Source organism: Seriola lalandi, unplaced genomic scaffold, assembly GCF_002814215.2.
Source record: "Seriola lalandi dorsalis isolate HSWRI2012SDOR001 ecotype SW California unplaced genomic scaffold, Sedor1 jcf7180002054735, whole genome shotgun sequence".
Taxonomy (NCBI): Eukaryota; Metazoa; Chordata; class Actinopteri; order Carangiformes; family Carangidae; genus Seriola; species Seriola lalandi.
Window position 1 is genome coordinate 2,381,947 of NW_019525288.1, and position 15,872 is coordinate 2,397,818.

A 15,872-nucleotide genomic window follows, 5' to 3' on the forward strand; every position below is an offset into this window, starting at 1 on the left:
GGGGACAGTCTCGTTGGTGAAATGCTTGTAAATCACTTTTGTAAAACAGGCTCCCTACTATTCTTACAACATAACAATGAAACATTTATATTGCGTGTATTTGCAAACTTTTCACTGCCAAAGCAAAATGTCCATTATGAACCGTGTCTGCAAAATGGTTACTGCTAATGAATTTGTTTGTCTCATTGCATGAGACAGGAAGCGTTGACCTTTTCAATTTTTAACAAAAGCATGAGCTTTGTGTGGCATCAGCCAAATAAGCCACATACAACAAGATGCAGGATGTGAACACTAGACTCTTGTGTTTTTTCTACTCCCCTGTGACTTCAGTGACACATAATATCTACAAAGTTTTAGTGACATTTTTCAGTTATCTGTCTCACTTGTGTTTGATAAAGCAGACGCATTTTAACTTTAGTTAGTAAAGCAGTCTACACAGTCCGTGCAGCAGCTCAAATTTCACTTACTCAACCGCAACCTGAAGTGTCTTTTCAGGCTTCAAGTCAATTTACTTCCATCTTACCTGCCTAACTACAGTGATTGTGTATTGGGCAGCCGGCAGAGCTAAAATGCAGGTAATCACAGGGTAGTACTGTTGCTGAGCATTTCCAGTATAGACACTGATAGAGGTCTGATACATAGCCTGTGCCAACACTGTGTAAAAAAAAAAACCATCTAACTTACTAGATTGTAAAAAAAACTTGATGAAATGATCATAATCCAGGCACAATTACATCTCCATCCAAAAACTTTCTTTACAACTGTAACTGACACCACCAGCAGTAGATTAGAAAATGATTGTGCCAAGCAACCTGACAATACAAAGTGATTTTTGCACCATAAAATTCCACAGTATGATATGTACAGGCTGTTATAAATACAGCATTGCTCACTCTTTGACTCTTGGGGAAAAGAAATAGTGACAAATCTGTTGATCTGCTTTGTACCCCCCTTCCCCCCAAACAAATCCTCTGACACATTTTTAACTTCATCTCCAATCAAAGAAGCCCAGATTGCAATCTGCTCCACAATATGTTTTGCTCCACTTTATTAGGCCCATAGATAAACCTCATGGCTGGAACACAGGCCTGTGAGTAATGAGGGCTCCCTCGGCATAACAAGATCCTACCATCCTTATGCTCTCCTTCTCCTCTCAATTTGTAGTGTCGATGAGTTTAGCTGGTCATTTTCCTGCTCTCCTTTCAAAGGACCAGGCGCACACAGATGCTGTAACGAAATGTAATCATATTTTAGATCTTGCAAGCACGCAGGCAATTAAAGAGAATGTACTGTCAATATGTAGGCAGCTCCAGGTTCTTCCTCCTGATGTGGACTAAATGTATTCTGGCTAATCGCAATTAGACAGAGTGCTCTTACCTGAAAGAGAAAGAGAAAGAGAAAGAGAGAGAGAGAGAGAGAGAGAGAGAGAGACACACACACACAGACACACACGAAATCCTTTATGTTGCAAGTTTTTTTTTTGTAAATTACAGCATGCAGAGTACATTTCTGTAAAGATGTAAGACAAACTAGAGGCTGAATTCATAAAGCATTTGGTGTTACCTATGTTTTTGTACCTGAATTGCTTGTAAATCAGAAGCATGTTTACAGACATTGATTATCCTGTATTAACATCACGGCACATCCTCAGAAAAGCCACATTAGGCAAAGTAGAAAACCCCAATACACAATGCCCTAGATCAAAATAACATTCACGAACTCCAGCGACACAGATATGGAGGTAATTCTCTGTGGCATTGGAAAGAGTGAGAAAAAAAAAAGAACTTTTCTAAAGCAAAGTTTTTGGGGTTTTTTTGTTGGTTTTTTTTTTTTTTTTTTTTACAAAAAGCTGATGTACTGAAGAAGGTGTCTGCTGCAACACCCTTGCAGAAAACCATGAAAGACCTTGAAGGATAGCAGTTTGATTTGAAACTGCTCAGTAAAACATGTGCTGCAGCAGCTAAAGCTAAATCAAGGCCACTGGAGGAGCTTGGTTAACAGCTACTTTGCTCACCCAAACTGCTGAGTGCATCTCTGGGGATGTGCTCATCTCTGCTCCAAATGGGCATAGTCGTGTCTCTCCCAGTGCTGAAGATATTCACTAGCTGCCAGGCTACAGCAAGCAGACCTTGTCAGACAGCAGGTTAACTGGTTGGCAGATCTCTCTTTTGAATCTGTCAATGTCCGGATTATATGGGACTTTTTGGGGCTTTATCGACTGTATATTTATGTGACGGATTTATGCTTTAAAAGAGGCATATGTTCAGCACAGTGACTTTTAACGGCGTGTTTAATTTGTAAAAGTGAGTGATTAAAGTTCGCACATGCTCCTCAAAAGCTTCGAATCAGGCGTGAATTTTATTTAGAAAATTTAACAATGCAAATAGACTGAAACTAAGATAAATCTGGATTTTTATTATGTGTACACATGGTTATGTAGCGTTTTATGAGTCTATTCATGAATCATAAGACAACTGCTCATCATGTAGCAAATTATGTACTGAGTAACAACAAAAGAAAAACCACTGCACACTACAGCCTCTTTATACTGTATGCGGTGCAAACAAGGCACTACATGTTTAGAAGTCCAATTATTAGTTTAAAAATAAGTAAATAAAAATAAAAGATCAGAAGAGAAACATACAAAGGTCATTCACAGGCAGTGAATTAAAATAGCTTCCAGCAAGTTGCTGATGGTGACCACTGATATTACACCTACAGCATTCTCTCAGCAGCACATTCTCCTACTAAAGGTATGAATATAGCCCAGAACAGCAGTGGAAGGACATCAAATTTCGATCACGCTGATCCTCGGAGCCAAGCTGATGTGGAAAGAGACAGTACAGTGGATAAAGAAAATACTGTGAACACTTGAGGACTTAAAACAAAGGACTGAATCATCACTTGGGAGAATTTGGGCACAGATGATCTGAGCACTTTGGAGCTGTGTTGATTTCGTCATGTTGTCTCCAACGTGTTGATCAAAGTGTTTTTTTTTTTTAGCTCTTTTACAACTGGCCAGTGCTGCTAAATACTGGACCTTCAGTTCAGGTTTATATACTTGTGATTGTAACAACGATATTTCAAAGGTTGTAAGGTGTTTAGATGATTTTGTGGACCTCTGTATATGATCACTGACAATTATTATAGGATAGCCGTAGCAAGGATGTGATCTGTTTCGGCTCACTAAAGTGATAAATGTTGTAAGTATAACGACTTTCAGCAACAACAGAACAAAAACAAAACACTAACAGCAACACAGACATTGACATGCATTCATTTGAGTCACATGTTATGTTATGTATGAAAAGACAACAAAGGCTTTTTGCTTTATTTTATTGTAAACGTGTCGGTAAAAGTGAGTGATATGAATAAAGATACAACAAATACGCTTAAGATAGGAGTCATTTCAGTAGGAATGTAGAAGACCAAAAAACTGAATCAGTTCTGTAGTAACCTGTGGCTGGATGAACTTGTTTCCTTTGTGCTACATTTTGGACAATAACACTCCTCTCTGCAGACTTGTTCTCACTGTGTATAAAGGTTCACTCAAGCAGTATAACACAGTGACAAATCAGTCTAATACAACCAAAATCAACTTGTCAAATGACTTCTAATTACCGTTATATCCTGTGACTCGTACATGTTGATCCTCTGTTTATATATATATGTATTTATATTTATATCATGCAGATAATATTTTTATGGAAAATACAAACAATTAGATAAATGTTTTGAATATAAAAGACACCCCATCACCCCACAAGGAATGAAAAAGATTCAAAGGGGGGAAAAAAAAGAAAAATATAGAAAATAATTAAATACCAAACATACCATACATACAGATATGATTAAAGTCTGTTTTATTGTACATGACTAATAACATGCACATAACTAATGTGGAATTAAAAACTAAAGTAAATGTCAGTTAAATATTGGGTAAAGCTTTCAAATAAATGCTAGAAGCTATTATAGGAAATGCCAAGATGAAAGAAAATGTGATATAATCTTTATTTTTATATTAATATTGCTAGATTACAAAGAAAGTGCAACATTGCATGTTTTACTTTGAGAGAAAGTTCTTTCCATTGTTAGGAATATATAAATGACAGCCAAACATTTTTGGCAGTGACTTTGCAGGATCAGGTTGAGACTCTGCTGAATCTAGTTGGCTGTTGTTTTGTTTTATTATCTGTTTTATTTTTAGCATTTAATATTTTTATTAAATCAGAACTTTTGTAAATCAGCCTCTATTGCATGAAGGACATTCTGTGTGACCAGTTTTCTCTGCTCTACATGCCAGGGTTTTCTTTGAGTACTGTTGACTGTTAAGACATGGTCTTCAAATGAATTCATATTTTCTTTTTAAATTTATATCATGAAGCTTTAAAAAAGTCCCTGTTTCCCTAGTTAACGTTAATACTTATTTAGTTAGTTAGTTATTTGATTGTGGTGTTTTACGCCTGACAAATCTTTTATAACTTTCTCTTAATATAAATCTTTTTGGTCACATTCAGAACATGTTTAGATGTGTATACATTCATGTTGTTTCAGAGACAAATGATGACCCTCATAAGGCCCTGAGTCTGGCCAGGAGGGCCTCCACATCTGACTCTCCATTGGTGCTGCAGCTGTTGACTGCAGCACCAGTGGAGGACGGCTGTAAAGCTGGAGGCTCTGCTTCAACCTCCATCTCTTTCTCAGTCACTTTAACCGCCTCTCTCTCCACCACCCTCTCTCTGTCCAGCCCGTAGCTGTGACCTGGGGCGTTCCTGTACCTGCGGCCTGAGTCCGAACACGCCGCAGCCTTCGCCCTGGCTGCAGATGGATGGCTCTCAGACTCGTTATGGGCCTCCTTGGCAGGGGAAGCTTTCACTGCCGCCGAACCCACATTTATATTCTGCCGAGAGCGAGACCTTTGCAAAGGCGCCTTGTTGTTTTCTGTGGGTGAAAAACAAACAAAGCAGTGAACAAAACTGAGAGAATGAGAGAGAGTAAATTAAGCGTTCATGACTGATTAGTCAGATTGCAGATTAAATTATAAGCAAGACAGAGAGTTGGAGAAAGGGTTAAAAAAAAAGCAAGCGAATGAACAGAAAATGTGCCAGTCTGTCAAACATACTGCAGCAAACATAAAATGACCGAGAATGGATGACTGGAAAGTAACAGGAAGCACTTTAGTAAGTTATGCACATGCAAAACAAAGCAAAGCTACATACAGCTTATACACATGAGCTCACTGTACACACCGTTAGTATGGAATCCAGACTAACGGTGTGTATAGTGAGCGTGTGGACGGATACACACACAAACGCACACCGTGGAAGTGTATACTGTGTATACACACAATGATGAGGACAAATTTTCTGCAGCAAAACATGGCATACAGCCAGCTCAATATGATGAAATGGATATGGCTGATCAACCGCAGCAGAAACTCAATAACATCGTGCGTCGCCCTTTTCCAATCTCCCAGTCTCTTTCCCTTTTCTCTTACATGACACCCTCCCACCCAGCTCCACCTCCCCTGATTCCACCATCATCATCCATTCTCCTTCCTCCGCTTTTCATCTCAGCTCTCTGCTCGCACAGTAGTCCTCTTCATCTTTCTTATTTCTCTTACCCACCACTCCACCACACCCCACCCGTCCACCGTCCTCCCCCTCTCCTCAGCCTCCCGCCCTCCCCTCTGGTTTCCGACTTAAAACACACACCCAGACAGAGAGTGGAACAGAGCGACGGCCCAGATCAGACCTACGTTCTGAATTATAATCCCTCTGAGTAGATCTTAGACTTCATCATCAGTATGTGTGCGCTGGAAGGAGAGGGTAAATCCATATTCATGTGACCTTGAGCGTCAGGCTGAGAGGAGTGGCGCGAGGAAAGACACCACCGCATTTAAAGTTTCCTGAGCCTGAAATGTCTGGCAAACAGGAGTCAAACACAGCAGAGCAGAACAGAGCGACCCGCTCTGTCAGCCAATCGGTAATGAGTTTGGAGCGTGGCCAGTCAGTCATGACAGTGTGTTTTATGGGCCGCGCTGACGAATGACAAGGAACGTCCCTGAACACAACCTCTGACAAATAAATAAGGATAAAAAGAGGAAAGAGAGGAGACAAGAAGGAACCGACGGCAAAATTAAGCAAAGGAAGCCAGCGATCACACATACGTGCACAGACACAGGCGCGCAAGCACACGGAAGAACATTCACACTAAAACTCGATAGGCAAACAAGAGAAAAGAGAAAAGACAAAATGAGTAGTGTGTTTCCTTGCTGCTGTTACCACAGCTGAAAATCCAAGTCTCCTCTAATTATCTAACACTTTCTGCTCTCTCTTCCTGTTGTTGGAGTCTCAATTGTAAAAGATGACAATTATTCCCCCACTGTCATTCCTCTTGCTCCACACTCCCTTATCATGTCCTGTTCCTCTCTCCTTCCTCTAAAAGCCTGTCGTCTACCCCCCATGCCTGCTCCTTTGTGCTGCATCAGGGCGATGCCCCACAAAGACACATTTCCTTTACAAATAACACACTCACAGATTCAGAGCTGATGTTGGGGAAATTATCAATTGTGTTATCAGCAATTTGCATTTTAATATCTTGTTTACACTTCTGTTGAAATTTTAAACTGATGCCATTTCTGTCATCTTGGAAAGAAGGAAAGAGACACAGGCGAGTTCTATCTGACATAACTTTTGACTAAATTCAAACATGTGACTCTTTGAATTTATATTTATTTTAATATGTATTAGCATGAATTATCATTTCATTATTTTCCGCTGTGTGTGTACCCTCGTATGAAAAACACATACTGGAGAAATACAAAGTACATATGTGTGTGTATATATACATTTCAAAAAGAGATTTAAAAAAACCCACACTTCAATAACAGCTCTTATCCAAAAGTGAATTTCTTTTCTTCCTAACAGGGCTCTGGCCTTTAGTGGTGAACATAATCAAAGTGCTGGCAAGTTCAGTTTCTTCTCACTCTGCCTGGCTGTGACACCTAGCTGCCCCTTCCTTTGAAGCCTCGCTAGCTTCTCAACATATGCCTTCATCTAAGCTGTAAAACATGTCTGAGAGATGTAAAACACGTCTCATCTCACGGGTTGCACTCCTTTAACCAGCAACTGACATTGGTTTTATAGCAGAACGAGTCAAGTGGAATATCAATTGAAAGAGCTGCTTTGGATTACGATCAGGAATTTGAAGACGGAAACCGTTGTCTTTTATTGAACACGTGCCGAGACGGTTGAGGTCTGCATTTATCCCTTTCAGACAATTTGATACGGAGTTAGATATGTGATACGCATTCTGATATAAAAATCATACATACACTTAGAATCAGTACATCTCAATGTAGCTTAAACTTGTTATTGTATTATTGTTACTATAAGATTATTCATTGTAATGAATGGAGATGTTTCACAGGCAATGAATGAATTCAGATTTTCTATTTCATTTCAAGTACCCAGTGCGAAAAGCCCCCTAAAAAAAAATCTATCAACCTCCTTACCACTCCTATAACCTTGTTTGACTCCCTCCTGACACCCCGTTGTACACAAACCTGAAAACAATGTACCCAAAATAAAGAGATTACTGTTCTCCAACGCTTTTGATTAAAGTCATAACACTGGTCTCCTTTGAAACGTACCTCCTTAAATTTTTAAATAAAAAGTCAAAATGAGTATAAGAGATACTGAACCAAAGTTACAAAGGCGCACGCATGGTAGGCATGTAAATCATTTTTTGCCTCTATGGCATAAGAAAGGGAATACCAGGCCTATAAGTAGCATCTGTCATGTGGAAAACATTTTGTAGCCATAGCTACAATTTTCTAACCAATTCTGTGTCAACAGCTGCTGCATTGACATGGGGATCTGAAAAAGCTTTGCACAGATAGAATAGGGAGGCATAGAGCTTTCAAGTGAGGTAAAATTTGTCAAGGTTGTGTCCAATACAGACCAAAATTCACCACAAGTACCACTCCCAAGGCCAAAGTGTATTTTAAAAACATTACCCACAATGCCACTCCGCCATTGACAGTTCAATATGCTCGTAGTGGCTGATGCAACCTCCAGCAGAGATGACTGTTCTCCAAACTCCAATTTTTCGTCATTTCATCAAGTGACATCTGAGGCAATTTATCAGACGCCACACAGCGCCTTCTGGGGCCACAAAAGACTAATACAACATTTTCCTTATATGCAGTAGGCCTCCCCCAAGACCTGTAAACACACTTTCTTGTATAAAATCAGTGGAGTTCCCTTTTAGCAATAAGCAGTGACCAAAAGGACACAGTTTTGGACAGTCCCCAAAAAAGATGCAGTTTCCACTTAAATTTTGGCAACTGGGTGTTTATTCACCATGACTGCATGGTCATCGCCATCCATCTAAATCTCTGTCATTAACACTGAATGGGTGCATGTCCTTGTGAATAAAACATTGCTTCAGTTATTGCCTTTGACCAAGAGAAGTTAGGGACAAGTAGCGTAAGTTGCACTAGATCACTAACTTTGTTGTTAGCTTGCCTCAGGTTGACTGCTCCTGCAGGCAATTATTCCGTCAGTGCTTCATTGCTCTTGTAGCTTGCTGTTTTCTTAAGAGTTAAGTTGTTGATGTCACTTTTAAAGATTGTTGCATGTTTTCCATACAGTGTTTTTTTCAGTCAACATTTCTGGCAGTATAGCACATGGTGCATTCTGACATTTTTTTTTCCACCACTGAAAGAAAGGGATCAATTTTTGCAGTACAGCACAATATTTGTATAGAATTTGGGGTAGTTATAGATATAGAAGCATCATAACTCAACGTGATAGCACTTCATTGGAAAAAGGTTCCCTGCCCCATATTACAGTGTGAGAGGTATTCCTTTACTACATTTGCAAATAGCAGCAGGAAGGAGTTCACATTTCCTCATGTTAGATCATTTGCTCCATTTATATTTGACTGATGCAGATGAGCTTTTACTTATCCCTCTCCCTCCTCCCCACTTCTGCCTTCTTGAAGTTTGGAGAAGTTCGGAGGCAGGCAGGCTGAGGCAGGGAGCCTCAACAGAGACTCAAAGTGAAGTCTAGACTGCAGCAGTGCTTGCTTGTCTTTTCCTTTTCGAGTGTTACACCTACACTGGCTGTCACCATTGTGGTGACAATGAACTCATCTACATGAAGAGCTGTTAAGAGATTGGAGCAAAACAGTCAACACATGAGAAAGCCCGGAGACTGGTATTTTCCAGCGTCTGTAAAACATGAACACAATGCGATTTTGCTAAACTACCAGTCTATCACAGTCCTCAGTCAGTCGCTGTCCGCTATTTTGCTGGGAGGCAGAATGAAGAAGAAAAAGTTGAAAAACAATGATAAAAGGGCTGGCAGACTGAGCTTGTTGTGTGTCTTCTTGCTCTCAGCTTTGCTGTAAAAGTTGTCTTTAAACTGCAAGTCTTGCAGCCCACAGCCTTTTAACCAGCTACTGACACTGCTTCTGTTGCAGCAGAAGACAAGTAAAATCTCTAACAAAACAGACTAATCGCTGCTCTGAATGGTTTGAGAGTATCAGGAATTTCAAGATGGAACTATGGTGGTTTATTAAATGTCTGATAGGATGGCATTTTGTAGGAATGTAAAAGGCCCTGTCCAATAGAGAAAACAGAGCATTTCTTTTTTTTTTTTTCCCCTGCAAATAGCTGCAGAGAGGAATTCACATTTTCCTCTTGTCAGATCATTTGGTCCATTTGCATTTGCCACTTCAAATACAGATGCAGATGAGCTTTTCCTCTCATCTCTCAACCCCCCCCCCCTTCTCTCCACTCTTATGAAGTTTGCTGTATTTGATCACTTTAAGAAGAGAGTAGTCATGCAGACTCGCAAAAATACAGGCAGTGAAGTGACTTTTTCTCTCTGCAGAGTGACTGACACAACAAGTTGAAGTTAGCAAGATGAAACACTCACTTCTACACCCGCCATAAATCACAGCACAGTGAGCCAGGTTGGCAGTTCGCTGCATGTTCAGTCTAATGATGACTATTTGCCCTGTTTTTTCCATCTACAAGTGGAACATCACTTTACTGCACAATGATCAGGTAATGTATATGGAGAAACAAGATTTCAATTTGTGTAAACTAGGGATAAGGCAATGATTAATTTAATTATTGATTAAACCATCATATCAGAAAATGGTGAGAAATGATATAAGAATTTACAGGCATAGCTGATGCTTTCAAATTGATCAGTTTGTTCAACCACAGGCCAAAATAAAATTCTATTAAACTTACAATAATATAAAACTAAGTGAAGCAGCAAATCCTTATATTTGAGAAACTGGAAGTTCCCATCCTGGTAAAAAGGTGAGAAAACCTATGATTTACATAGTTTGCTTTCAGCTGTCAGCAATTGGTTGAAAGCACAATCATTTTAAGAGTCTGGTCTTCAGTCTCCTTTTTCAATAAAGGTTGCTTATATTCATTATAAATTAATTTGACAATTTTCTTGTTGAAATCTGTCAAAATACATTGGAAAATACCCAGCATAACATCCTAGAATCAGTCTACACTATCTTATTTTATCCAACCAACAGTCTAAAAATCCCAAAGACAGTCAGTTTACTATAAGACAGAGAAAAAAAGGTTTGGCTTCTTTTGCTTGAAAAATTACAATCAATTGATTGATTACCAAAGTAGTTGCCAATTCATATTCTGTAGATCAACTGATAAACTGACTAATTATTTCACCTCTTAATCGCTTTTCTAACTGTGTGAAATGATGCCTCTTTTCAGACCCTGCCAGACGATGGTGAATATTAAGAGTGCACAGTGGAAGAGGAGACCATGTTTTTACTGTATGTCAGCCGGCAATTAGTCGGCTAGAGGTGTAAAAGTACATTCACTATGTTCTTCTGTATGAATCAAAATGGACATGATGTTCTAACTGTATGTGGCTCGTACAACAATTATACAATGGAAGCTGAGCCTTCGTCTGATAAATAACCCATTCACCAGACTCACATAGAAATAAAGGGAAATTTTACTGTGGTTCCACTCATGTGAGAACAGATGAAAGGGCTTGATGAGTACATTTATCTATGACTAACTAAACTCTCAACCAACTGCATTTGCCATAACAACTGATTGAAAAGGAGGGAAAAGAGGTGCAACAGAAAAGCCTGAACCAACGGCAGACTGAGCAGGTGTTGAAGGGTACAAGAAGCAGACCAGAAAAAAACAACCCTCAGAACTCCCTCCCCTCTAATGGACAGTTTTACAATGCCACTGAGGTCAGACTAGAGATGCAAAACAACCTCCTCTTTTTGTTTATGTGAGTGTGAGACTGTGTGTTTCCTGCGCTGTGGGAAAACTCTAAATTAAATGTGTGCTTGTACATCTAGAAAGGAGACATGTAGAGGAAAAGCTTGGTGTCATAAATGTGTGTGACGCGCCCATGTCACCGAGTGAGCCTTTTAAAAGGTAAAAAGCTAGCAGACAGCTTGTTAGTTTGCCCGTGTGCATTAGGCTGGCTGTAATTAAAGATCATTACCTGGCAACACACCAGTCATTGAAGGTTTGTCCCTTGCTTGCTCATTGTAGTTAACTGTGTGTGCAGAGGAGTCTGCTGAGCTCCTCTGTCACACAGAAAAAACAGCAGACAGGATTAAAAATAAGGAGGAGGCAGCAGGCAGTGAAAGGAGAGTGGAAGGAGGACAACAGTGGAAGCAATGTGATGATGAGGCAAGAAGATGACAAGATAGACAGAACAAACAGCCTCAAGACAGTGGCATTATTTGGAGGCAATGATTGTGATTTGGACTAGACTAAAATAGAGTACAGAAAAAGAGAGGGAGCAATAAGGAGAGCAGAAGACGATAAAATAGGAGACACGGGGATAGATTGTTCAAACAGCACTATAATAATCCCTGTGGGTAATGTGCAAACCAGCACTGTTATAGGTAACTGAAGCCGGTCTTGCTCTAATGTATATCGAGGTGTTTTCCTTTGTTGAGCTGCGATTTCACTCCCAGTTTTTCTGTCGCTCCTTTCCCAGATTTAACAATCCCAAATATCTTTGTTCAAACACAAAAGAATAGATCATAGAATAATGGAAAAGCAACATCAATTGGAAGCGTTTTAGAATGATGTGTGCCAGTCTGCATTCATCTCTGGCTTCGGATTTTTTAGTTGTGCCGCACTCTATATAATTTTTTCTGCCACAGCATTAACTGGCTCCAAATGGCATTTGTTTTTGTTGGTTTTGGTTAAAATACCAGCTGGTTGTGAGTTTGGGGGCAAACAGTGCTGAAACAATTCATCGATCAGTGGATCAACAAAAATAAATTGAATATGAGAGCGGGTGTTTATTTATCTTTCAAGTCACTTATCAAGCAAAAAAAGCCAAACATTCTGCTGTTCCAGCTTGTGAGGATTTGCTGCTCTTTCTCTGTTATAAGATTGTAGATTTAGCATCTTTGGGTTTTAAACTGTTAGGCGGAAAAATAAAACACATCTGATGATGTAATTGGTCTCTGGTCTTGTGATGGGCTTTGTCTCTTATAGATGTCTTATAGATTAACGATTATAACATTAATAAAGAAAATAACATTAAATCTTACATCTCATCAGGCCCGCTGGACGCATGTGTCTTGTTTGAGTGATAGTGATGATCAGTCCAAAAAGAGAACGGTGTTGGCCCCTCTCAATCACCACTTTGATCCAGTTCAATTGTAAAGGCCCAAAGCTAATTTTAGGAAAATATCCTGCTCATGTGCTTTTTGAGTAGAGCTTACACAACTGAAGAGCCTTTAATTAGTTTCATGTTTTTGAGATAAAAGCAGCCTGTTATTTCAAGTGTAAAAAACTATGACTTGAAAAATAAAAGCAATATAATGGTGATAAGGACCTCCTTAGAGGAAATCTATGAACACACTAAGTGAAGTCTGCATAAGAACCAGAGCATTTCACAGAAAATATTGGGGGCAGTTCCTTGACATTTATAGGTCACACTCTACGACTCACCTACAAAGAAATCCAAGGTAATAAACATTCTTGTAACATGCTGGACATGGCCATCGTTATTGCACAAGCAGCAATATGCACATAAAGGATGCACTTATAAAGACATGTCAACACATTTCTTCTGCAACGCATAACCAGATGTTATTGACTAATATCAAAATCAAGTTTACATGACAAAGTGAGCGAGGAGTTGGTGGGGGTGTTGCGGTGGTTTGCTGCTTAAAACCAAAAAGGGCGATATGGAGGATATGAAAGCGCTGAGCTGGATGTCCCTCAAGTCTTCTGCCCCTCCAGTGTGAACCCCAGCCACTGTGAGCTGCAGCCAAGCATGACATTGCGTTAGCACGCCTTGGTGAGTCTAACAAAGCCTCAAAAGTGAGCCCGGTTCCCTGCCACTAGTACAGCTACCCTACTGGCTCACACTGCACAGGAAGCTCTATTGAGAATAAAATTAAAACTAAAAAAAACAAAGCTTCTGCTTTTGTGGACCACAAGATTCACCTCTCCAGTGTCACATGCAACTGATATGACGTTTTCCAACTCTTCACGCGACAACAACATTGTTACTGTGCCAAATTCATTCTAGTAGCATTTTCAAAAAAGTGACTGACAGACAGCCGGCATGGCTCAATATAGACAGAAAACTGTGCATAATTGAAGGTTTCACTGTTGCTGATGGAGCAAAAAGAGACGTATCCGATGTCACACGGTGTGTGGAAAACTGTTATTATCATTATGGTGTAATGGCTACTATGTATTGCACACATAAACCTGATATAATCACACTGTTTAACTGTGCTCTGAGGGAAAAATAAGTTAAATTAATGTTTGTTACCAGCTTAGAAACAGCATTTTCCACTAATAATGACTTTCCTTCCTTTCAACTTCGCTGCCATATGATAAAATAACTGGAGAAAAAAAAAATCCATCTCAGGCAATTTTTACATCTGCGCAAGTTGTTAAAATGTATTCATATATTTAAAAAATTGCTGTACCTCAGGGCATGGTCAGCAATAACACAAATATGCAATATGTAACAAAATGGAGTAAAACATGCAAAAAAAAAAAAAAGGTATGATCCTTTACAATATAAACAAATCTGTCCGCCTGTATAACAAGGAGGAACTACACCTGGCAGATGGTTGTAGCAGCGCTGGCTCTTACTCCTGCTTTACTCTCATTATAGCTACATGCAGGGTAATGGACTGACAATGTTTCCTTATACAGGGACAGCATCGCTTCCTGGGGTCTCTGTCTCGCCTCTCTCTCCCTCTCCCTCTCTCCATGTCTCCAAGACACACTCGCACTCACATATAAAAGCGTCAGACACAAACACAGCAAGACAACCTGACAGACACACATCACTGCATAGAAGCAAAGATACACACACACACACACACACACACACACACACACACACACACACACACACACACACACACACACACTTCTTTTTTTAATAAGCACTGGCTATTTCACTGATACATGTGTACAGCCGGCATACCCTGCTGCCTCTGGCATGCATTAAACATGTCTTGGTTTCAGGCTCTGCTACCTGTTGTTGTTTGTGTGGTTACTTCTGGTAAATATCCCCAGCAGTCATAGACTAATGCATATGTATTTCCTCTCAGTGGCTTCACACTAACTAAGGTTTCCTATCACGGCTTTCTCCGGTGGTGTACATCTGTCACACTGGGACAGGAAAATATTGATCCTTCACAAGTGTTCAGACAAGAAGCTGAAATGGACTCGTGAATGTATCTGAAGACAGAGGGACGGACAGAGGCATACATTTAGCTTCCAATCAGTCAGTTACATAGATTAATGAATTGGTTGACTGAGAAGTTAATATGATAGAAGAGGAGCATAACGACTGTGTTGTTGTGTGTTGTGCACACAGACTCCAGTAGACTCTACAGAACATAGCGGACAGCCTGCATAATCCATCTGTATCCATCAGGCATTTTCAATCCTCATTTTCCTGATGAATTCTTCCGCACATAAAAATTGATTGCAAATAAATTTTGAAAAGAATACAAGGTTACAAACAATTCTTAATAAGAATATGAGTATAATTCATGTTTTTTTCATTGCTGGTGTATTCCTTGGTGTATCTCCATGGTCCAGGTACAAGATGTAGCTAATATGTTTAATATAATTAATATTTAGTTTTAAGTTTATGGGTAAAAAATTAAAATTAATTGGTAACACAAAATATCAACACCTGACAACGCTGGCTGGATTTTTAATCCTGTTTACATATTCTTTCATCAGACAACTGCTGATTTAAATAATACTGAAGAAATCAATCAATTCTAGGCTGTTTTATGTAGACCGTGTTCTTGTATTGCTCCTTGGTGTGTAGACAATATTTAATATTTAAGAAGTCTGGCTTCTTTTGTTAAATACAAAAATAATTTATATTCATCAACGCAAGGTATCATTAAAACAATACCTGACCAAAACTCAAGCATGTTCAGGAACATTTCCATTAAGACCCACCAATATATACAAGTGGTCATTTCGCAACACCTTTTCATCTGGTGACAATAATTAACACCCTTAAATGCAGCACAAGATGGAATCATCCACTGTCTTAACATCAAAAGGTGATTAAATATTTCCACCTCCGACTGAAGTCTTCTATTATTTGTCTCGTGTAGTCTCTTTAAGGTGTGTCTTTCTTGCCATTGTTCCTACTGCCAGCTGAGGGCTTGTGTTTAACACTCAGGCCGACTCCGACAGCTCTCAATATGCAGAGCCAGTCCTGCCAAACAGACTTATGAATTCCAAACAGCCCGAAGTCATGCTTCATATTTCATTGAAGTTGAATATTTAAAAAGATCAACCCACTCAAAACCCTATAAAACCT

At 39.5% G+C, this 15,872-nt stretch overlaps 1 protein-coding gene across 1 annotated transcript in view; it reads right to left on the bottom strand.

Moving 5' to 3' along the window:
• Nucleotides 1-3,319: 3,319 nt before the first annotated feature.
• Nucleotides 3,320-15,872, bottom strand: part of LOC111668360 (protein diaphanous homolog 3-like) — a 154,165-nt gene continuing 141,612 nt past the window's right edge. Inside the window, exon 28 of the mRNA XM_087178787.1 lies at nucleotides 3,320-4,941. Within this exon, the coding sequence (XP_087034913.1) occupies nucleotides 4,571-4,941 (371 nt within the window). The 3' untranslated portion in view covers nucleotides 3,320-4,570. The remainder of the gene's footprint in view (nucleotides 4,942-15,872) is intronic.